Genomic DNA, 24,532 nt, shown 5'->3' with positions numbered 1-24,532 from the left:
AATGGGTAGATAAGTGGCAGATGAAATTTAATTCAGTGCAACGTGAAGTGATTCATTTTAGTAGGAAGAATGAGAAGAGGCAATATAAATTAAAGGGTACAATTCTAAAGGGGGTGCAGGAGCAGAGGGTCCTGGGGGTATTTGTGCACAAATCATTGAAGGTGGCAGGACAGGTTGAGAAATCAGTTAATCATGCATATGGATCCTGGGCTTTATAAATAGGGACATGAGGTACAAGAACAAGGACGTTATGATAAACCTGTATAAAACACTGGCTTGGCCTTAGCAGGAGTATTGTGTGCAGTTCTGGGAACCACACTTTAGGAAGGATGTGAAGGCATTGGAAAGGGTGCAGAAAAGATTCATGAGAATGGTTCCAGGGGTGGGGAACCTCAGTTACATGTATAGATTAGAGAAGCTGGTGCTGTTCTCCTTGAAGAAGAGAAGATTAAGAGGAGATTTGATTGAGGTGTTCAAAATCATGAGGGGACTGGAGAGAGTAGATAGGGAAAAATTGTTCCCATTGGTTGGAGGATCCAGAACCAGAGGACACCTTTTAAGGTGATTGGCAAAAGAAGTATTGGCAACATTAGGAAATACTATTTTATGCAATGAGTGGTTAGGGTCTAGAATGCACTGCCTGAGAGTGTGATGGAGGCAGATTCAATTGAGGCTTTCAAAAGAGAATTGGATAATTATATGAAAAGAAAGAAATTGCAGGGCTACGGGGAAAGTGCGGGGAGTGGGGCCAGGTAAGTTGCTCTTGCAGAGAGGTGGCATGGACAAGGGCCAAATGGCCTCCTTCTGTGCTGTGTAACTGTTCTATGATTCTATGAGTGGGCAGCACAAAGTTTATGTGCTGCCTGCATCACTTCCATCGGGTGCGGGGTAATCGCGCATCATGATCCCCATGCCCACAAACCAGTCTTATCGAAGTTTTTCCCTTTCTGTTTTCTATTTTTTAGCTAACATTTTATTGAGTCCCATGTTTTTCATCTGGAAATTTGTTCAAAACACTCTAGAAGCTTAAGTATATCAAAGGTTCAGCGTCATCTCCCTCCTCTTCCTCTTCCTGCTCCTCTCCTACCTCCTGCTCCTGTTCTTCCCCCGATGAACTGTCTTCTTCCAGGGCCTCACCGTCCTCAAGGTCCACATCTCTCTTGAGGGCCATGTTATGGAGAGCACATCAGACCACCACAATGACCAAAACCCTTGCAGGAGAGTGTTGGAGGGCACCACCTGTCCGGTCCAGGCACCAGAATTGCATCTTCAGAAGCCCAATGGCCTGCTCAATGGTTATCCTGCTGAGCAGGGGTGGTATTGGTTGTATCACCTCTGTGCCACTGTCTGGGGCTCTGTCGGGAGGTCAGTAGCCATCTGTTCAAGGGATTTCCCTGTGCCCTAGGATCCGTCCACGTACTTATGGGTTGCAGTGAAGATCTGAGGCAGCCTGGACTACTGGAGGATGAAGGAGTCATGGCAGCTGCCAGAAAAATGAGTGCACATATGGAGGAAGATCTTGTTGTGGGTGGATGTTGAGGGAGAGGAAGTTCTTCCTGTTGATGGATCTCACTGGCTGGTAACTGGGTGTCCTGATGGCCACATGGGTGCAATTGGGGCAATCTTGCGCTGGAGGCAAAACCCAATGCTCTATGTCCCTGCAAAACCGTGTCTGTTGTTAAATGATTGTGCTGTCCAGCTGTGGCAAAGAGGGCATCAGTGACCAGCAAGATGCAGTGCTATGCAGCCATTTTGAGATGCCACGAAAGCCCACAGTTGATCCTTGGAAGGAGCCAAAACTGAAGGAGTTCAAGGCCACACTGACTTTAAAAGAGTTGCAGTTGCCTGCTGCACTGGTTCTTGGTCATCTCCAGGTAGCTTCATCTTCAGAGGTTAATCCTGTGTTGAGGGTTTGGCCTCCGTTGCCTTCCGACCTTTCTTTCCTCTCCCATGGCCTCCAATGCCCAGGGTTCTGCCATTCCTGTGGAAGGTGTTGTCCTTCATCTCCACTGGGCCCAAAATTTGACAGTTGTGTCCCCAATGCCAGCTGGAACCTCCCTTCTGGGCAGGTGGTTGCCCAATTTTCCTTGCCAATCTTGCCCCCGATCGTCTGTCCTTGTGATGCGGGTGGAGGGCTGGGGCCTGTGCCGGCCCCATTCAAAGCCCGGGTTCTGAGTTGCCATTCTCTTTGTCATCTGTGCAGTACCAAGGGCACCTCTTTACCTAGTGCCCAGTCCCCCTTGGCCCTACTGACCCTCCTAGGGAGCTAGAGTAATTGAGAAATAGTGAAAAATAGGAGGGGGCCAAGAATAGATCCTAGGGGAACACTGGAGGTAACAGTGCAGGTGGGATGAGAAGCCGTTTCGAGTGATACTCGAGTGTTACAACCAGGTGAGGAAGGGGTCTCAGGCTCCTCTCTCGCCCCTGTGCTGGTTTGGCCGTAACAGGGTTTAATTTTTTTTAAAACACAGTGTTTAGCTTCACCTCAGTGTGTCCTTACTCACTGTTCTCTAATTGTAATTGTAAAAGAACCAATCAGACAGGCTTTCTTAGGTTTAAACAAGAAAGATGTAAGTTTAATATTATCACTCAAACTCAGTTAAAGTTACTAAAAATACGCAACGCAACCACACTAGCATACATACGCGATAAACACACATACAAATAGATACAGAGGGGGAGAGAGAATAAAGTGGGGGGGGGGCGCGGGGGGGTTGGAGTAGTAAATGGAATTCAGTTACTGTCTTTGGTTTGGATGTAAGGACCTTGATTGGAGTTAAGTTTCACAGTTCTCGTTGGGGTGCAGTGCACATTTTCAAACTTGTTTTACTGGTACCAGAAGGCTGAAGAAATTCTCTTAAGCTGCTTCTGTGGGTCCCTGGAACTTTGGAGAACGAGACAGAGAGAGAGGGGAGTATTCTTCTTGAAGTTCAATTGCAGTCTGCCCCAAACCTTTCTGTGAGGCACAATTCAATCAGTTCCCATGTTGGCCAGCAAGTTAGTCATGTGACCAGCTCTTTGTTTGAAACAGCATCGCCTGCGAGGGTTGTTGATTCTTCAAAGCTTACTAGACACACTCGGTGGGGGCGGGGGTGGGGGGCGGTGGAGTGCTGGCTCTTACACAGACAAAATATGGATCATCACTGTTGCCCAGCCCAATCTTGCTAATTGAATCAGGGAGCACTTCCATTGTCTCTCCATTCAACTGTGTCTCAGAATGCAAATGCGCAGCCATGTTTTCAGCCATTCAGCTCTGTGGTCTTTTCAACAAGGTATGTTCAATGTCCAGTAAAAATTCAAATAGTGTTCCATATGACGAAATTGATATGTTTCCATTTGGCAGGTGTGGTTTTTTTCACACTATGATTAGATAGATAAGAACGGAACCAGGTGAGAGCAGTCCCGCCCATCTGGATAGCAGTGGAGAGGAATTGGAGGAGGATGGTGTGGTCAACTGTGTCAAAGGCTACAGACAGGTCGAGAAGGATGAAGAAGGATAGTTTCCCTTTGTCACAGTCACATAGGATGTCATTTGTGACTTCGTTACGAGCCGTTTTGGTGCTGTGGTAGGGGCGGAAACCTGATTGGAGTGATTCAAATATTGAGTTCCAGGAAAGATGTGCACGGATTTGGGAGGCAACAACACATTCAGGGACCTTGCAGAGGAAAAGAAGGTTGGCAATGGGGAGTTAGTTTGGAATGACAGTGTGTCAAGAATTTTTTTTCAGCAGAGGGGTGATGACAACACCTGAAGAGAGAGAACCGTTAACAATATCGGCTAACATGGGAACAGGAGAAGTTGGGTGGTCAACAGTTTAGTGGGAATAGTAACATTTCAACTAGCTTTAATTGCACAATTACATTTATCTTTCAGGGTCCTAACTTCCTGTCTAATTATTCTTTTACTGAATGAGATTAGCAGTATGTTTTAGTATTGTAGTACTGAACCTTTCAGTAGTTACTAACATTCAAAATTAAACTTAAGTTTACCTTCTGAAAAGTTAATTTTCACAATCCATGAGTTGTCCTCCCTAGGTGGATGGTTACAGTCACTACCAGTTCTTGTGCTCATTTACAGGTCATTAGAGTAAAGATGTGAAAGTGCACAATCCTGAACCCAGCACTCCCTGCTTGTTGAGGTAAATGTTGAGTAATAATAACATTTAATGGCAGCATTGTATTGCCCCTCTGGGAGGGCAGTATATTACTGTCTTAAAATTTTATTGTTACTTAGCAATGAAGTTTAGGAGTGTAAAAATCAACAATTCATATTTGCATGTGAACAATTGTCATCTCAAAGTGCCTCAAATTTCTGAAAAATGAATATAGAAACAGGGTAATGATTAAACCTACTTAGACATGTTGGCTGTATCTTTGACTGTTATATGGCAAGGTAGTTAAGTGGAAGATGAATTTAAATTTCATCTTTGCTCTTGGAAACGATCATATATGAGGCAAAGCTCACAATGACAAGTTTAGCTTTCCTGGAAATTTCTTTAGGATCCATATAACCAGTGAGAGTGGAGACCTTCACCCCATCAACATAGGTGAAACCAAATCCAAGACTCAGATGTGAAAAGACTGTATGCTAAGCCACTGTGCCACGTAATCGCTACATTTTAAAAATATATTGTGGCCCATTTTCATTTGCCTCCATTGTTTGGAAATGGGATTGGAATGCAATAAAATAGCATTACAGATTTTACCACCCTATTCCCACTGACATCAAGTCATTTCTATGTTGGTGGCGATCTTGAAACGGGTGATGCAGGTGTCTGCCAAAAGCAGGCAGGGACCTCATTAGCCCAGGAAGATCAGGGTCCAATACATCAACAAGATCCTGATGCAATTAATGAAGTACCAATGGGCACAGCATGCACCGCGAACAATCAGTCCATTTGGTACTTGGCATAGCTTGGCCTAACCAGTGGTTCTTAAAGGATTGTTGCAAGCTGCTCAAAAAAGTATTAAAAGGGTTCTAAAAAGATTTTTGTGGGGCCATAAGGAGCTGAGGTCACCTATGCACTCCCTCCCCATCTCCACCTTATCTGAACCAACTAAGCTTTGTTGTGGCGCCAACAGATTTCCCACACCCTCCAGTCAGCAAGCTAATCTGCTCCAAAAAGAGGAGCAGCTCACCAGCGGAATGTTAATGAGGCCTGACCATGAAAATGGCTTGGACCTCTGACCACTTTCATCAGGTAGGCAGCAGAATCATTCCACCACCTCGCCCCACCGCCCCCACCTCCCCGATGGAAGCAGTTACTTGAATAAATTAATCTTTTGAGGAATGAAGGTAATAGTAAGATATTTTCCATGTTTGTACATGATAATTAAATTTTGATTGCTCCTGAGATCATAGCTATTTGTTCAGTAAAATAATAATTAATGCATGAAAAATAGAGCAGACTTTGAAACAAACAAGGTAACTTCCATGCTTGATATTCCAATTAGCACTTACAACATCTGAAGCTCCGCATCTGGGGTGCTACTTCATAAAATCTGCTCAACAATATTTTACATCTTTAATGAATGTGAAAAACAAAAGTAATGCAGCAAATGTTGTAGGCTCTTTTGTTTGTAAATTATCACAAGGTGTACAATTTAGTTAAATCATACAGTTACAATTATGCATTATAAAGTAGTTAGCAATTTAGAAATTAAATGCAGTTTGGCAAATTATGCATTTTCCTGTTTTGTGTGTTCCTAAAGTGTACTGTATAAAATACATCAAATTACCACATTGGTGAGGATGTTAATTTTAGTCAGCACTGAAAGAGGAGTGTGAAATACATACTTTTCAGATGGCACTTACTCAAATTGGAAAATTTTAAAAACAAGGGAAAGTAGCAGCAACAGAAAAGATATCTAAATCCTAAAATTAAAGATTTCAGTCTCTATATTTGTTTTCTTTCCTACCCTCCTCTACCTACTCCTCATAGCCAGGTTCAATTTCTATTAAAAATATGCTCACATTTAGGTAATTTATAGAACACAATCACAAAATCTTCTATATGCTTCATAAATTTGGATATGGTTTGAATATGTTTCACATATGGGTGTGGATAAAATATTGTGCACTAATTTTGTATTGCATTCAAATTAATTTATTCATAGAGTCATAGAGAGATACAGCACTGAAACAGGCCCTTTGGCCCACCTAGTCTTTGCTGACCATCAACCACCCATTTATACTAATCCTACATTAATCCCATATTCCCTACCCCATCCCGACCTTCCCTCAATTCTCCTACCACCTACCTACACTAGGGGCAATTTACAATGGCCAATTTACCTATCAACCTGCAAGTCTTTGGCTGTGGGAGGAAACCGGAGCACTCGGCGGAAACCCACACGGTCACAGGGAGAACTTGCAAACTCTGCACAGGCAGTACCCAGAACCAAACCCGGGTCGCTGGAGCTGTGAGGCTGCAGTGCTAACCACTGCGCCACTGTGCCGCCCCTTATTTTTGGGAGTGAGACGCATTTGATCGAGTAATGCTGGTGTAGGAGTACAAAGTTCCCAAGTAGATGAGTCCTAAGCTGGGCTACCTGCCAATTATTGATTTCACTTGCCACTCTTGAAAATTACTTTTGTCGTTTTGGTTAGCCGATTACATAAAGCATTTAATGGGATAGTCCATGTTGTGTTTTGAAATGAAAAGGAGAAAACAACTATCGTCTTTCCACTACTTCACACAAGTACGTCATTCTATATCCATCTAAATATTCTATCGATATTACTAAATGGAATCATAGAAACATAGAAATTTACAGCAAAGAGGGAAGCCATTTAGCCCATCATGTCTGTGTGACCAAAAAAGAACTATGCAGCCTAATCCCACTTTCAAGCTCCTGGTCCATAACCTTGTAGGTTCTGGCACTTCAAGTGCATATCCAAGAGTTTTTTAAATGCGTTGAGTATTTCTGCCTCTACCGCCTTTGCAGGCAGTGAGCTTCACACCCCCACCACTCTCTGGGTGAAAATGTGTCTGCTCAACTCCCCTCTAAGCCTTTTACCAGCTACTTTAAGTCTATGCCCCTTGGTAATTGACCTCTTTGATAAAGGAAATATGTCCTTCCTATTCACTCTATCTCCCTCAAAATTTTCTACACCTCAATTAAATCTCCCCTCAGCCACCGCTGTTCAAAACAACCCCCAGCCTGTTCAGTCTTTCCACATAACTGCAATTCTCCATTCCTGGCAACATCCTTGTAAATCTTCTCTGTACCCTTTCTAGCACGTCCTTCCTGTAATGCAGTGACCAGAATTGTACGCAGTATTCTCGCTGTGGTCGAACTAGTGTTTTATACAGTTCTAGCATTACCTCCCAGCTCTTATAGTCTATGCCTTGGCTAATAAAGGACAGTCTCTCGGATAGGAACATAGGAGCAGGAGTAGACCATTCAGCCCATCAAGTCTGCTCCACCATTCAATCTGATCATGACTGATCATCCATTTCAATGCCTTTTTCCCACACAATCCCTATATCCCTTTATGTCATTGGTAGTGAGAAATCTGACAATCTCTGCTTTCAACAGACTCAATGACTGAACTTACACAGCCCTCTGGGATAAAAATTCCAAAGATTCACAACCCTCTGAGTAAAGAAATTTCTCTTCATCACGGTCCTAAGTGGTGTCTCTTAACCACCTTATCTACCTGTCCTTCTATCTTCAGGGATCTATAGACAGGAACTCCAAGGCCCCTCTGTTCCTCTACACCTATCAGTATCCTACCATTTATTGTATATTCCTTTGCTTTGAAACTGCACGACAAGAAACTCCTGAATGTTTATGGAATGATGCGAGTGGTGTATCTGTTGTACCCACCCAACAGATTCAACATGAGTCCTGAACCAATTTCAGATTCGGACTTTGTTATATATGTATATATTATTATACTATGAAGAAAAATGGTTATCCAAAGGAAGGTGCTCTGAAACTAAATGACGTCATGCTAACAGCATTTGGGAGAACTGAGATTCGACAGCTAGGAACAACCCAAATCAGAGGGACACACAAAGGAAAAGATGTTAACTGTATGTTCTATGTCACAAAAACAGATGGTCCAGCTATTCTGGGGTTGAGCAGTTGTGAAGAGCTGCAGATTATCTCAGTAAACCATGAGGTGACACTGAGGGTTGAAGATAGTACACCCAGTGAAAAGCGCCCTCCAATCAGAAGCAAAGAAGATCTGGTACAAATATACCCAGAGTGTTTTGAAGAGATGGTTGGATGCTTCAAAGATTTTGAGTATCACATCCCTTTTGAACCAGCGATGACACCAGTGATTCATCCTCCACATAAAGTACCAGTAGAACTAAAGGGAAAGCTTGAAAGAGAGCTCTGAGAAATAGAAGAAAAGAAGGTGATCGCCAGAGTCACAGAGCCTACAGATTGGATAAATTCCATTGTGGTGAGAGAGAAGCCAAATGGACAGCTAAGAATTTGCCTAGATCCCAAAGAACTTAACCAAGCAATAAATAGGGATCACTACCCTATTCCAACATTGGAAGAAATCACACCAGCACTGGCAGGGGCAAAAGTTTTCAGCGAGCTTGATGCCAGAAATGGCTACTGGAATGTGAAGCTGGATGCAGAATCTTCACTGTTGACAACATTCAACACACCCTTCGGACGGTACAAATTCCTGCATCTACCCTTTGGCCTCAAAGTGAGCCAGGATGTGTTCCAACAGAAAGTAGATGGGACATACAAGGGATGCAAAGGAGCAGTTGGCATAGCTGATGATATACAGATATATGGTGTAGATGGAAAAGATCATGACAACCATCTGCATGAAGCCATGAAGAGAACCAGGAAAGCTGGGATTAAGTGAAACGCAGACAAATGCATTGTGAAAGTGACAGAATGCCAGTTCTTCGGAATGGTATCCACACCTGACGGAGTTAAGCTGAGCCCTGAAAGAATCTCAGTCATCACGTGGATGGAAGCCCCAAGAGATAAGAGAGAGTTCAGAAGTTTCCTTGGTTTGATACAATGCATGAGCTCTTTTATTCCGCACATGTCGGAACACACAGCAAACCTATGGAAGCTGATGAAAGAAGGTGGAGAGTACCAGTGGTCAGAGTCACATGACAGGAGATTCAACAAACTCAAAAAAAAGTGTGCAAGGAGACAAGTCTGTTGTACTACGACAGAAAGAAACCTGTCACTCTGCAAGTAGATGCTTCCACAAAAAGACTGGGAGCAGCCCTGGTACAAGAGGGAAAGTCAATAGCATTTGCGTCCAAAGCTCTGACGTCAGCTGAGACAAGATATGGCAACATAGAGAGAGAACTTTTGGCAGTCGTGCATGGATGTGAGATGTTCCACACATATCTCTATGGGAGGAAGTTCAAAGTGGAGAGGGATCATCGCCTACAAGAAAAATCTATGTAAAGCACCAGCAAGACCGCAGAGGTTACTCTTGAGGCTTCAGAGTTATGATTTCACACTGAAATATAAGCCAGGAAGAGAAATGGTGCTGGCAGACACCCTATGTCGGTTGTCACCACGGGAGAAACATGAGATAGAAGATCTAGGCATAAAGTTTCATCAGCTAGTGAACATAACACTACCAAAACTGAGTCAAATTAGAGATGAGGCCAGCAAAGATGAGGAGTTACAGATGCTATCTCAGTAAGTGATCCTCCAGGGATGGCCTGGTAGGATACAGCACACACAGCCAGCAATACGTCAGTACTGGTCTATCAGAGATGACATCTCAACAGAAGATGGTGTTCTGCTGGCCGGATCCAGAATAATCATACCCAAAACAATGCAGGAAGAACTTCTCCAAAAGATACATGAAGGCCATGTGGGAATGGAGAGGTGTAAGCTCAGAGCCAGATCAGCTGTGTACTGGATCGGCATATACAAAGATATCGAAAATATGGTGTCTACATGCAATGTATGCCAGAAGTACAGAAACTCCCAACAGAAAGAGATGATAGCTACTGAAATACCATCCAGACCATGGCATACTGTAGGAGTCGATTTATTCACACATAATCAAGAATGGTATCTCATAGTTGCAGACTACTACTCAAAATTCCCTTTTATCTGGAAGATGAAAGACTTGAGAGCCACAACAATAATCTCTGCAGTACGAGCTCCGTTTGCTGAGCAAGGGATTCCTGAAAGGTTAATATGTGACAATGGCACCCAATTTACATCCAGAGAATTTAGGGAATTAGCTGACCAGTATGGGTTCAACACCATCACCTCATCACCACACTAACCATGGGGACATGGATTTATAGAAAGACATGTCTAGACGGTCAAAAGAACACTTGTGAAATGCCAAGAGACGAAGCAAGACCTAAACCTGGCCTTATTGTCACTCCGATCCGCATCTCTCAAGGCTGACATGAAATTACCTGCAAAGCTGTTAAATGGAAGAAAATATAAGACAACTCTGCCAAGCAAAATACATTCTTCAAGTGACCAGGAGAAAGTGAGACAACAACTCACTGAAGCACAGGTAAGAGAAGAGCAACACTTCCACAAATATGCTAAATCCCTACCCGAGCTGTTGAAAGGACAAACTGTATACGTACAGGATCCAATCATGAAAACCTGGAGCCCAGCAAAATTTGTTAGTGAAGCTGAGACTCCAAGGTCATATATCATTGAGATCGAAACCGGTAACTAAATGAGAAGGAACAGAATCCATATTCGACCTGCACCTGAGCTGGAACAACAGAAAAGTCCATCAACAACACCGGAAACATCACTATTCAGCGAGACAACATTAACAACATCACCAGCAAGTGACACAACATCACCTGTACAGTGTGCCATCTCACCACTAAGAGCAACAAATGCCAAATCTACAAGATCTTACCACATCTTACAACATCTTACCACCCAAGCGATACCATGAATAATATTTTTTTTAAAATACACGGTATAAAAGACCCTTAGAAGGGGGTTCAGGTTATTTCCATAAGTTGGATGATCTTTATTTATATTGACAGTTATATTAAAATAGGGGCATTATGTTTTAAAGAAAGAGGGATGTTATATATGTATATATTGTTATACTATCTGTAAAGTGTTAGGAATTAATTAGCTAGGAACTAGTTGTTATGTGTAAGTGTTCCAGTGGGGGGGCTTCATTTATGGCTGTGCTGGGGAGTCATGTTATATGTAACACAAGAATCATACTTTACAGCACAAAGCATGGTACTGTAATAAACAAGACTGACTCCAGCCTTTTCCAAGTTTAAAGAATGATTCTTTACAACATCTGGGAACCAGAAACATTATCAAGATGAAACAGGCATCATTTGAATGCCATTGGTAGCTCATCAGTGCTCTGTGAGGGCTAACGGACAGCCTGCCAAACTGATGGACCAAACATCCACTGGTCCTAAAGCAAGCTTATCCAGAAGTCAGCAGTACAATAAGGGGGGAAAGTGGACTATCTATCCAGTGCCTGGTGGCAGACTGCAGCATTTTGTGAGGTAGGGGAAGCATTCCTCCTCCTCCTGACCCCACAAAAAATCCCCCCCAAAGTGTTCCATGCCATTTTTGAAGCAGCCTCTTATCAGTTTCTTTAAACTCTGCCCATTGGTACTTAAAAATTACAAACAGTGTCCTACAATCAGATAGGACTACAATTGCCTATGCAAGCAGCTTTCTGCCTTTTTTAGGAAGAAATGCAGATAACTCATTTACAGTCAGGACTTGGCAATCGAAAGAGTGGCAGTTTTCTCAATGCCATTTTCAACTGCTGAATTCCTTCGAAGTGGAGTGATCAGCTGTTGAAAGTTCACCCCAATAAGGTTTGAAATTAACATAAGAAACACTGGAAACACACAGTCTACCAGTGTGAAAAACAGATATATCTTGGATGCAAAACTTCACATCAAAGCTGTTTTCTGCAGAAGCAATCCAACTTCTTCTGTTGTGTTCTCTGTTGCATGTGGATCTAATGAACTCCCACTATGTCTGTGAATAACTGCTATCACTGTTATTATTCTGCTTCAGAGACCACTGCTAGCTTACATATATGGAAAGATATAACTGAGAGTGATCCAAATATTGTAATTCTTATAAAGTATTACTTTTCCATCCCATATTTGCTGTGTTCTGGGTATTTTGGATTACTGTGAATGCTCTGCTTATATAAATATATTGTACCAATACAGTTTTTGCAAAGGGAAAGAAGTAAATAACATTAAATTATTGGCAAATGAAACAAAAAGGAATCAATATTAAAAAAGCTCCAAAATAAACATTTTGGGTTATGAATTTAATGAGTAATACTGTGATTTTTTTCCCTTCCTTTTTACACCAGTTTTCTTTTCTTGTCCCATTCCTGAAGGCATCGGTTTTTCATTGGGTTACGATTCCACAGGTGATTGGCACCGTCTGGTTCAGGTCAGCAATTGGCCTGCAGTCCTTTCCATGGTCCTTTCTACATCTTGATATTTCTAAAGAAGACTAAGGCTCATTAAGAATCTGAAGTGATGATAAATGGAAAAAAAAGCTCTGTCTGAAGGGTAGTGATTATCATAGTTTCTTCGGGGAATATACTCAGATTTTTCATGTTTTCTATGAAACACATTTACCAGGTGCTTATATCTTAACAAATGGCAAAATACTGAGGATGCTGGAAATCTGAAATCTGAACAAAAAATACTGGAAACATTCAGCAGGTCAGCTAGCATCTGTGAAGAGAGGAAGCTAGGATTAATGTTTCAGGTTATAACCTTTCTATGCTTCCAATGAAAGGCTAATGGCCTGAAACATTATCTTTACTTTCCTCTTTCCACAGATGCTGACTGACCTGCTGATTGGTTCCAGAATTTTCTGTTTTTATAGTATACTTTATAGTACATTTAACAAAAGTTATATTTGCATCAAAATCAGTTCAGAAAAGAGCAACAAAACAAATCCCAGTGTAATGAAAATGTGCTGAAATGATGGAAAAACACATGCTTTCCAGTAAGAAAGAAGGCCATCTTCTGTCTAAGCAAGTACCACCAATTCGATATCCAGCTGAATAATTTCCGTACCAATACCACAAGACCTTACTTAGCAACAAAATTGCACATACATTGTGATGTACTTCATAAAAGCTTTTTGAATGTTTAAATGCACAATAGTAACCAGGGGCTAGATTTTGTTATTGCAGCAAGTATGCTGCCAACGGGCCTGAAAGCAGGGGGCGCTCATTGCCATCGGGGACCCCCTCCATGGGCTAAAGAGTGCCCAAATTGGAGAGCCTGCTCCAAGACTGCTGGGAGGCCACCAGTTACTGCACATAGTGGAGGGCCCCTCCGCAACTGGTGAAATGCCAGCAGCAGCAGTAAGAGGCCCTTAATTGGCCACTTGTCTTTTCTCACCATTTTATGGACACCTCTGCCTCCCAGCCTGTCCCCACCAGCCTGGTAAAATTCAGCCGAGGTTTCCCTCAAATTGATGAGCCAGGGCTTCCTTTTCCAGAAGCTGTGCTGAAATTTGCTAATAGCCCCTATGGTTTCATGCAGTGCATCGCTATTACCTACCGAGGCTCAACTATCACCAGTAACCTGTCTCTAGATGCAGAAATCAACAAGCACATGGGAAAGGCTTCCACTGCTATGTCCAGACTGGCCAAGAGAGTGTGGGAAAATGGCGCACTGACACGGAACACAAATGTCCGAGTGTATCAAGCCTGTGTCCTCAGTACCTTGCTCTATGGCAGCAAGGCCTGGACAACGTATGTCAGCCAAGAGCGACGTCTCAATTCATTCCATCTTCGCTGCCTCCGGAGAATACTTGGCATCAGGTGGCAGGACCGTATCTCCAACACAGAAGTCCTCGAGGCGGCCAACATCCCCAGCTTATACACACTACTGAGTCAGCGGCGCTTGAGATGTCTTGGCCATGTGAGCCGCATAGAAGATGGCAGGATCCCCAAAGACACATTGTACAGCGAGCTCGCCACTGGTATCAGACCCACCGGCCGTCCATGTCTCCGCTTTAAAGACGTCTGCAAACGTGACATGAAATCCTGTGACATTGATCACAAGTCGTGGGAGTCAGTTGCTAGCGTACGCCAGAGCTGGCGGGCAGCCAGAAAGGCGGGGCTAAAGTGTGGCGAGTCGAAGAGACTTAGTAGTTGGCAGGAAAAAAGACAGAGGCGCAAGGAGAGAGCCAACTGTGTAACAGCCCCAACAAACACATTTTTCTGCAGCACCTGTGGAAGAGCCTGTCGCTCTAGAATTGGCCTTTTTGCCACTCCAGGCGCTGCTCCACACACCACTGACCACCTCCAGGCGCTTACCCATTGTCTCTCGAGATAAGGAGGCCAAAGAAGAAGATCTCTAATAGTCCATCGAGTAGCTGGCCTTTACCTTGGAACTCTACCAAAGCCTGACCTGCAGAATCCCTCAACAGATAAATTCCTTAATGGCCCTGTATCCTAACATAGCCAAAAAAGCCCATGGTATCACTATCACACCTATCCACCAGCCTCATCTCCATTGTCCTTTTGGCCAATTTAACTGAAAATGTTGCCTGATACCATCTCTATTCTCTGGAGAGTTAGTTACCTTTACAAATGTTATAATTTTTCTTGTTTAATTTTATTTGGCTTAGGAGATGGCCAGTTAGCCATTTTGATTTTGTTTTACTATGAGTCCTTCTGTTGACCTTTGGAGCATACATGACTTCCTGTAAGAAATGATTTAAAGTATATTTCACTTTTCATCAGTCCTGCTAATATCTCTGTCTATTAAGTCTCCCCAGCAAGATTAAAATATGAATAAGTCACTGAGGATGTGTAATTACCAATTAATACAAATGAGAATTATTTCTACTGTCAACTATGGCTCAGTCGTAGCACGCTCAACCTCTGAGTCAGAAGGTTGTAGGTCCAAGTTCCACTGTGGAGACTTGAGCACAAAATCCAGACTGATAGTCTAATAATGAGGGAGTGCTACACTTCCAGAGGTGCCATCTTTTGGATGAGGCATTAAACCAAAGTCCCATCTGCCCTCAGGTGGACGTAAAAGATCCCACGGCACTGTTTCAAAGAACAGCAGGGAGTTCTCCCCAATGTTCTGGCCAAAATCTATCCCTCAACCTACATCTCTGAAACAAATTATCCCATTGCTGTTTGTGTGAGCATGTTGTGCACAAATTAGCTGCCATATTTCCTACGCTACAAAAGTGACTACACTTCAAAAGTGCTTCATTGGCTGTGAGTGCTTTGGGATGTGCTAAAATCATGAAAAGGAACTTTAGAAACCTACATCTTTCTTTCTTAAATAAAAGCAAAATACTGCGGATGCTGGAAATCTGAAACAAAAACAAGAAATGCTGGATTCACTCAGCAGGTCTAGCAGCATCTGTGGAAAGAGAAGCAGAGTTAACGTTTCGGGTCAGTGACCCTTCTTCGGAAATCTTTCTTTCTTACTTCAGTTAGTGATATATGAACTAATCACAGTGTAAAAGGAGACTATCCTGGCAAAGTGGACTGTGCATTTTGTGTGTTGCTGTCCTTGATAAAGTATATCTTATGCTTTTTTCTTTCTCTTATAGGCTTTTTAGTGCTATTTTAGAACAAGCGACCAAAGCAGAGGGAATTAACCCAATCGGAGGTAAAGCTGCTGGATTCGATGTCAAAGCTCTAAGAGCATTCAGAGTTCTACGACCATTACGCCTAGTATCTGGCGTTCCTAGTAAGTACTTTGACAAGGTACAATTGCAAAATATAGGACCCCAGACTGTGATATTTGAATTCCATTGTCTTTTTTGTTGTCTTATCAAACTAGTTCTACATGGGGGAATTTAACTGGGAGTAGGTTTTCGATAGGGGGATGAGCATCAAACTTGCCTGATAACATCTGTTTGAGGGCTGAGCTATTTTGACTCCAGGGCCTCATTTAGAACTGATTGGCAGGCTGCCAACCAATTGAATCGGCAACGGGCAGCCTGCCAACTTTCCAGCTGGGACTTCCATTGGGGATCCAGAGACGTATTTAAAGCCTGAATGCACTTTTAATGAGAGGTTACATTCAACTCCTGGCATATTTGTTTGTGAACGAAGGAATGAGTCACAAGTTATAATCTAAGTTGTCTGACAACACAAGTTGTCTGACTGTTCTCTGGAGGTCTTGGTGGAAGAGCTGAGGGCAAGGAGGGACATTCTATTTCCCACAAGTGAGAAAAAGATTCCTAATTTGTACATACACTATGCCTGTAGAGATAGCAGAGATAGTCAGTTCCACGAGTTTCACCCCTGAGGCCTGGATTCAATGTAAGAATCACTTCCATGATCTGATGAGAGCAGCATGGGTGAGTAAAGCTTTTTATTTCTCCATCTCTCTAAATAACACCTGACAACAGCTCTTACATCCCTCAGCACTCTGAACAATTACCTCCCCTGCATCATATCCTTCAGAAGGGCACACTATACCGTCTCTCTTTCCCATGACAAACACACTTGGTAACGTAGGAGTAGGAACATTCAGCCCCTCAAGCCTGTTCCACAATTCAATGAGATCATGGCTGATCTGTTTCTTAACTCCATTCGCCTGCTTTCGCCCCATATCCCTGAATACACTTGGCAAGCAAAAATATATTAATCTCAGATTTAAAATTATTAATATTGAGCTGATATCTACAGCTTTTTGTGTGCCCTTTGTGTGAAGAAGTATTTCCTAACTTTTCTCCTGAATGGCCTGGCTCTGATTATATGGTTATGCCCCCTTGTGCTAGATTCAGCCACTCAGATCCTGACCTCATTACAGCTTTGGTCCAAACATGGACAAAAGAGGAGAATTCCACAGGTGAGGTGAGAGTGACTGCCCTTGATATCAAGGCAGCATTTGACCGAGCATGGCATCAGGGAACCCTAGCAAAACTGGTCATTGGGGATCAGGGGGAAAGCACTCTGCTGGTTGGAGTCATACCTAGCACAAAGGAAGATGGTTGTGGTTGTTGGAGGTCAATCATCTCAGTCCCAGGCCACTCACTGCAGGAGTTCCTCAGGGTAATGTCCTAGGTCCAACCATCTTCAGCTGCTTCATCAATGACCTTCCCTCCATTGTCAGAAGTGGGGATGTTCCCTGATGATTGCATAATGTTCAGTACCATTTGCAACTCCTCAGATACTGAAACAGCCCGTGTCCATATGCAGCAAGACAACATCCAGGCTTGGGCTGATAAGTCGCAAGTAACATTCACGTCACACAAGTGCCAGGCAATGCCCATCTCAAGCAAGAGCAAATCTAACCATCTCCCCTTGATGTTCAATGGCATTACTATTGCTGAATCCCCCACTATCAACATCCTGGGGGTTACCATTGACCAGAAACTGAACTGGACCAGCCATATAAATACTGTGGCTACAGGAGCAGGTCAGAGGCTGGGAATTCTGCGGCGAGTAACTCACCCCCTGACTCCACAATGCCTGTCCACCATCTAGAAGGTACAAGTCAGGAGCGTGATGGAATACTCTCCACTTGCCTGGATGAGTGCAGCTCCAGCAACACTCAAGAAGCTCGACACCATCCAGGACAAAGCAGCACACTCAATTGGCACCCCAACTACAACCTTCAACATTCACTCCCTTCACCACTGATGCACAGAGGCAGTGGTGTACCACTTGCAAGATGCACTGCAGCAACGCACCAAGGCTCCTTAGACAGCACCTTCCAAACCCACAATCTCTACCACCTAGAAGGACAAGGGCAGCAGATGCATGGAAACACCACCACCTGCAAGTTCCCCTCCAAGCCACACACCGTCCTGACTTGGAACTATATCTCCGTTCCTTCACTGTCCCTGGGTCAAAATCCTGGAACTTCCTTCCTAACAGCACTGTTAGTGTACCTACACCCCAAGGACTGCAGCAGTTCAAGACGGCGGCTCACCATCACCTTCTCAAGGGCAATTCGGGATGGCAAATAAATGCAAGCCTAGCTAGCAACGCCCACATCCCATGAATGAATAAAAAGAAATACCTCCACCAGCGGATAAAGTTTCTATCTACTTTATCAATTCCTTTGAAAATCCTAAAAACTACAATCTGATCACTCTTTAATCGTCCCTATTCCAGGGAATACAAACCTTGTTTCTGTCATTCATAATAATAATTCTGTCTTCATAATTTAACCCTTGGAGCCCTGGTACCATTCTGGTGAATCTGTGCTATACTGCTTCCATTGCCATTATATCCTTCTGAAGGTGTGGTACCCAGAACTACACACAGTTCTCCAGATGTGGACTAAACAAGGCTTTATGTAGCTGTGGCAAAACTTCCTTCCCTGTCCAGTTGTGGTCTAACCAAGGCTTTGTGTAGCTGTAGCAACACTTCCTTCTCTTTAGACCGTTAGTTATAAAGGCTAACATTCCATTAGCCTTTTTGATTTTTTTTACACCTTACATTTTAGTGATTTGTGTACATGGGCCCCTAAATCCTTTGCACCTCCACTGTTTCTAGCTTTTTGACATTTAGGTAATACTTGGATCTATTCTTTTTTGCTCCAAAGTGGATGACCTCACCGTTAGCTGTGTTGAAATCCATTTGCCACAGTTTTGTCCACTCACTTAATCAATAAATTTATGCTGCTGTCTACATGACTTATTACGCCACCAATCTTTGTGCCATTGGCAAACTTGAATTATAGCTCTATATTGTGTTATCTAAGTCATTATTAAATATAATGAATAGTTGAGGCCCAGCACACATCCTTGTGGGACTCTAATAGTCACTTCCTTCCAATTCAAGTATATACCCACTATCTCTACTTTCTGTCTGCTACTGACAAACCAGGTCAATAATTTGACTTCAATTCCTTGAGCTTTAATTTGTCTAGCAGTTTCTTATGTGGAACCTTATTGAATGCTTTCTGGAAGTCCATATAAGCTGCATCCATAGACATTCCCCTGTCTACTACTTTAACTAATTCCTGACCTTTTGCTTGCTGCCTTTAAAGCAGCTACGAACAACATTCTGTTCTCACGTGGTAGCAATTGCAAACCAATGAACTCCTCTGACTCCTTCCTCACTTCACACACCAGTCATTAGCTTTCCATTCAACACCTTCCCTTGCTGCTTGTATTTTGCTTCTTCTTCCTCTTAGCACATGCACTACATGCACAAGCTTCATACATGTGCATTCTCCTTTTCAGTAGCCACTCACACTTTCTGCAGGAGAAAACTGTAAACAAAATAAAAAAATTAAGCAAGACTGGGAGAACTACCCAATGTGTTGGTCATCACCCAGATGTAGCAGAGAGCTTCGGAAATCAGTGGACCTTCAAGAGCAATGTGCATTGGAGATGATGAGGTTGGTGGCTTAGCTGAGCAGACTATTACTTGTACCTCATCATGTACCACAAAATTTTCCCATACATCCAGCTTGACAAGTTCAGCCTGAATTGTGAAGCCTGCCATATGTTGCTATCCAGATTAACTCTTGTCCCTTTTCTTTTTCCTCTCGGACCCTCCAGAAGACACCTCAGAGGAGGACAGTCCTTCTGAGGATGCTCTGTTACATGCTGCAACCCTCCCAAGCACTAGCACACAGATTAGCACCCCAGTACTTTAAACAGTAAGTACTGGGGTCTGCACCTGATGAGGTACTCAGCACAAGTGAGCAGAAGCAGGTAGTGGTGACAGGGACTGCCCAAGAGAAGGCTCCCCAGAGTGCCATATTACCTCTCAGCTCTGCTGAAGAGTAGAGAGATGTGAACTTGTGGGGCCATGCCTTGAAAAGGAAGTTGCTTGCATTGCACACTCAATTATATGATTTATTGGTAGGCCTATGCAAGAATTTTCAAACCATGGCAGAAACTTTGGAGGAGCCCACTTCCAGTTTATATGGCATTTTATCGCATCAGCACGCTATAGTTCACCTTGGAGTGTATGGCCATCTTTAGAGACTTTGTAACCAGGCCTTCACACTAGGAGTATGTACTACCAGCTTTAGAAACTTTGACGGAAGCTCAAATGGCTCCATCCAGACTCTGTGCTCCAACGTGTCCTTGAGAGACCGGTGGACCACACAGATGGGGGCTTCGAAGACTTCATTCAACTCCTATGGTTCTCCTGCAGATCAGTGGGAATGTAAAGCTTCAACCCTAAGGGGAGATTGCAGTGGCACAACAGAAGTGCACATGTTTCCCTCTCTCAGGATGTTATCACAATTGGTCTCTTGCCATCCCTTCAAACAACACCTGCCATAGTGCCATAAGTCCTGTTGAACCAGACTGCCCTGGCAGCAGCCAAAGTACTACAGTCTGCATCCAGGCCCTCACAGACCTGAGCTCCTACAAGTCTATGTGAATCACGGGCATCTCAAGGATCCCAATATGAACAACAGTCGCCATTCACTTTTCCGCATTCAGCAATTTGGTCTGCAATGTTTTTTTCATAGCAGCTTCAGAGTTTGCATTGTTAGTATGTCATATAAAAGTTGGCTGAATGGTTTCAATGTTCTTTAATGTCGGATTATTAGGAAGCATATATTCACACACAATGTAGTGCAAACATGGAAATCACTTCCCCATTTGATCGTGGATGCTGGGTCAATTGAGATTTTCAAGACTGGGCTTGATAGATATTTGTTAGCTAAGGGTATTGAGGGATATGGATTAAAAGTGGTTCGATGGAGTTGAGGTACAGATCAGCCATGATCTGATTGAATGGTGAAATAGACTTGAGGGGCTATTCCTGTTCCTCTGAAGAGATTGGTGAAGGTGGTAACCTGTCCTGTTAATGCAGAGGGGCTTTGTGTAACTTTTCAGGGAAGGGAAATGAGCAGGTCATTCGAAGCATTACACTATCAACTGATCCTAGGTATCTCTGGCTGTAAAGCATTGTGCTGATCCCCCTTCTTCTGCTTTCTCCTCACCTTCACCAAAGTCATCCTCATCAGAAGACAACTGTGACTGTTTCTCTACAAATGCATTCCTCTCTGGATTGCTATACTGTGCAACATGCTGCACATTACAAAGATGCAGGAGACTTTCTCTGGGACTGTTGTGCTTTTCTTCCTGCTTCTCTTCCTCCATCCAAAATGACGGACAAGGTTTTGGGTGGGGACCCTAATGTCAGGGTCAAATGGGGGTCCTAACCCCACACTATGTGGGGAACAGTCACCCTGCAGTGATTTTCTCTGTATTGGCCAATAAGTGGCCAGAGTGTGTGCTTGCCATCCAATTAAGGATGGCAGGTGGGCTCTTGACACTGGAGAGCCAATAGGAGGCTCTCTAGCTCAGAAGGAGTTGTAGCCTGCCATGTCAGGTGGTAGAGAGAGAGGGCACCTCAAGATTGAGGTGCCCTTTCAGCAACTTTTAAAGCTTTTAAAGTAATAAGTGGCCACAGCTGCCAGGCCACCATCATGGAGGGGAAACCCCTCCACCATGCAGACAGTGGTCGCAGCTGTGGCCAGGTCGCTGTGGAGGGCCTCAAAGCCTGCCTGGAGCATTGGCCCCTGCAGGCTGACTGGAAAATTCCAATTGGCCTCTGATTATTGGCCTTAGTTGGCCTTAATAGACCAGCTGCCGCTTGCAGGTGGGTAACTCTTTCGCCCTGATCCCCACTCCGAGAAAATGGCCCGGGGGTGGGATGGTGCCAGAAAACTGGCATGCTAGCTGGCAATATGAATTTTTGTGCCCACCTGTCTTTGTAGCTCCCCCATATGGGGCGGCTATGCTGTCCAATGAAGCAAGACTGGGAGCCGTGGTAAGTTGTGAATGCTTATTCAGGATAAGAAAGGAAAAATATCAAACAATGTGAACTTGTGGGGCCATGTCTTGAAAAGAAAGTTGCTTGCATTGCACACTTAATTATATGATTTATTGGTAGGCCTATGCAAGAATTTTCAAACCATGGCAGAAACTTTGGAGGAGCCCACTTCCAGCTTATGTGGCATTTTATCGCATCAGCACGCTATAGTTCACCTTGGAGTGTATGGCCATCTTTAGAGACTTTGTAACCAGGCCTTCACACTAGGAGTATGTACTACCAGCTTTAGAAACTTTGACGGAAGCTCAAATGGCTCCATCCAGACTCTGTGCTCCAACGTGTCCTTGAGAGACCGGTGGACCACACAGATGGGGGCTTCCAAGATTTCATTCAACTCCTACGGTTCTCCTGCAGATCAGTGGGAATGTAAAGCTTCAACCCTAAGGGGAGATTGCAGTGGCACAACAGAAGTGCACATGTTTTCCTCTCTCAGGATGTTATCACAATTGGTCCCTTGCCACCCCTTCAAACAACAGCTGCCATAGTGCCATAAGTCCTGTTGAACCAGACTGCCCTGGCAGCAGCCAAAGTACTACAGTCTGTATCGAGGCCCTCACAGACTTGAGCTCCTACAAGTCTATGTGAATTTTGCCCAGGTGGCAGGGGTTCTGTGTGTTGCAGACACACATTGTCCTATGTGTTGAAACAAGTGAACTAGTTTGTATTCATGAAGATCTTCCTCTTCAACATTGGCTCTATGATTTGGAATTACAAAGGGACTCAACAGTGACTATGGATGTGGGGAACTTCTGGGTAACTGGTCTGCTTTTCAGCCTTCACCTTGGCATCACCTTCTCCTGTGGGATGACACTCATACTGTGTTCCTGTCTGAAATCATGGCACCTGGTTTTGGATAACAGAGTACCTGGTTTTGTGCCAGTACATGCTCCAAGTGCTGTAGTTCATTCTATGTAGTAGGACGACTACTGCTGTGCCACGGTGTAAGGTTCCCCCTCCTCCCCTTCCTGCTGCCCTTCAGTTTGGGCCTTTCTGTGGAAATAGAAAGCGCCACAGTATGAGGATAGGCACATTTGTGAGCATATTACAGTGTTAAATACATGCATGCTGTAACAAAAACACATATGGACTTCATCAAGCATGATAGGAAAGTAAGTCATTAGTATAGTGGAGCAATGTTGTTTTCAACAGACTCTATTGGCTGGATTTTCAGTCCAGGGTCAGGAACCCAACGCCCGGATCATTTCCAGCTCCCGACCCTGCATCACATCAGCATCAGTGAGGCACGCAATTTTCAAATGCAAAGCCCCTAATTGGCCCGGAGGCAAGTTCAATGCCCAATTAGAGCTGCCGGGAGCAGCCTGGAGGTGGGACCTAGAAACAGAGAGTGATTTTAAAAGGCAAACGGCAGCCATCACTGGGTTGCCATTGCCTGAAGGTATGGAGCAGCAGGGAGCTCAGAGGGTTAACGCCAACCTCTAACCATAGAAACCAGCATACACACAAGCTGAGCAGGCTGAGTGCCTATAGTTCTCCTTAACATTGTCAGATTAATAGACCAGTTGCATCACTGAGATGTCAGCACCCCTCACGTATGGAGCTCCATTAAGCAGGGGGCATCACTGAGGAGCACAACATCTTGTGTATATCATGTTGGAATGGGTGAGGGAGGGCAGCCTTCTCATAAATCTGTCCCCCTTCATCCTGTAGGAGAAGAGAACACATCATTCCAGAGAGATTCTCAGACTGGTGAGCTGCAGCTCCGCACACTGAGGAGGCAGCGCTGGAGATCACAAGGGTGCCATCGTGTCAAGCCATGGAGGATTGTGAGATGGGAGGTTGTTCAGAGCAGGGTCATTTGATAGCTCAATCTAAAGGTGAAGGGCCTGAAGGTCACTCCTGCCCAATGCGCGCTGTGGTTTTACAACTGCTGTCATCTTTTGGATTGTTTGTGGTGAGACACCTACACAGTAGGCTGAGTTCTCACGACCACCTTCTTGTGTTTCCCAGTTGTGGAGGGGGAGCAGAATGTACCAGCCCAGTAGTCACTGGCCTCCTCAGTGGGGAGGGATGTTCCTGAGGCATCGCAGACACTGTTACCTTGGTTGGGCCTCAATCTAGCTTCAAACAGGGAGCACTGGGTGAACCACACCTCACAAGTGAGCAGGAGAAGGAGGTTAAGGCAGAATCAGCTGTGGGCAGCCCCCCTCAGAGGACAGAGTATGGGCATATCTATGCTTTGCTGGGTGGAGATGCTGGGCCTTGGATATCAGACACAGGGAGGGTCTTCCTGGAGCATCAGAGGCAGATGAGCTGTTGGAGATCCCTGAGGCATAGCGGAGCATGGGAAGACAATGGAGGAGTCCATGCAGCGCCTGTACATTGATGACTCTGTTTTGAGCGGATGAGCTCCTCCATTGAGAGAATGACCAACTTCTTGCAGAGTCGTATACAGCCCCACTCTGAGTGGATACAGGAGCAGTGCACTGTCATGCACAGAAAGAGTGAGACGCTCTGTAACATTGACCGCCCAGTGTCGCTGATGGTGCAGTGTCATGCAGGCCCCTGCCTGCCAAGAATGAGGCACATTAATTTTGCCACATGGACTTTGAATTTCAAATTGTTGCTGGGAAGAAGAGAAAGCCTGTGACAAGGGGTTGCCAGGCCCCTGGCTGGAAAGACATTTTTGCATATTAACAGACAGTGCTTGGATCAAAGGAGCTATCCCCTGCTCCAATGCAATCCACAAGTAGACGTGGTCAAACCAGTTAGTCACATGACTAACCTGCTTGGCAGTCTGGGTTTTTTTCTGAA

At 44.2% G+C, this 24,532-nt stretch overlaps 1 protein-coding gene across 2 annotated transcripts in view; it reads left to right on the top strand.

Annotated features, from left to right (window-relative positions):
* The window catches only part of cacna1c (calcium channel, voltage-dependent, L type, alpha 1C subunit), a 1,113,964-nt gene that overhangs the window by 483,118 nt on the left and 606,314 nt on the right, over positions 1-24,532 (top strand). For both annotated transcript variants that reach the window (XM_068050762.1, XM_068050758.1), the window contains one exon: positions 15,544-15,683. In XM_068050762.1, coding sequence (XP_067906863.1) covers positions 15,544-15,683 — 140 coding nt within the window. The remainder of the gene's footprint in view (positions 1-15,543; positions 15,684-24,532) is intronic.

Source organism: Heterodontus francisci, chromosome 18 (assembly GCF_036365525.1).
Source record: "Heterodontus francisci isolate sHetFra1 chromosome 18, sHetFra1.hap1, whole genome shotgun sequence".
Classification (NCBI taxonomy): domain Eukaryota; kingdom Metazoa; phylum Chordata; class Chondrichthyes; order Heterodontiformes; family Heterodontidae; genus Heterodontus; species Heterodontus francisci.
This window is presented reverse-complemented; position numbering and strand designations above follow the sequence as displayed.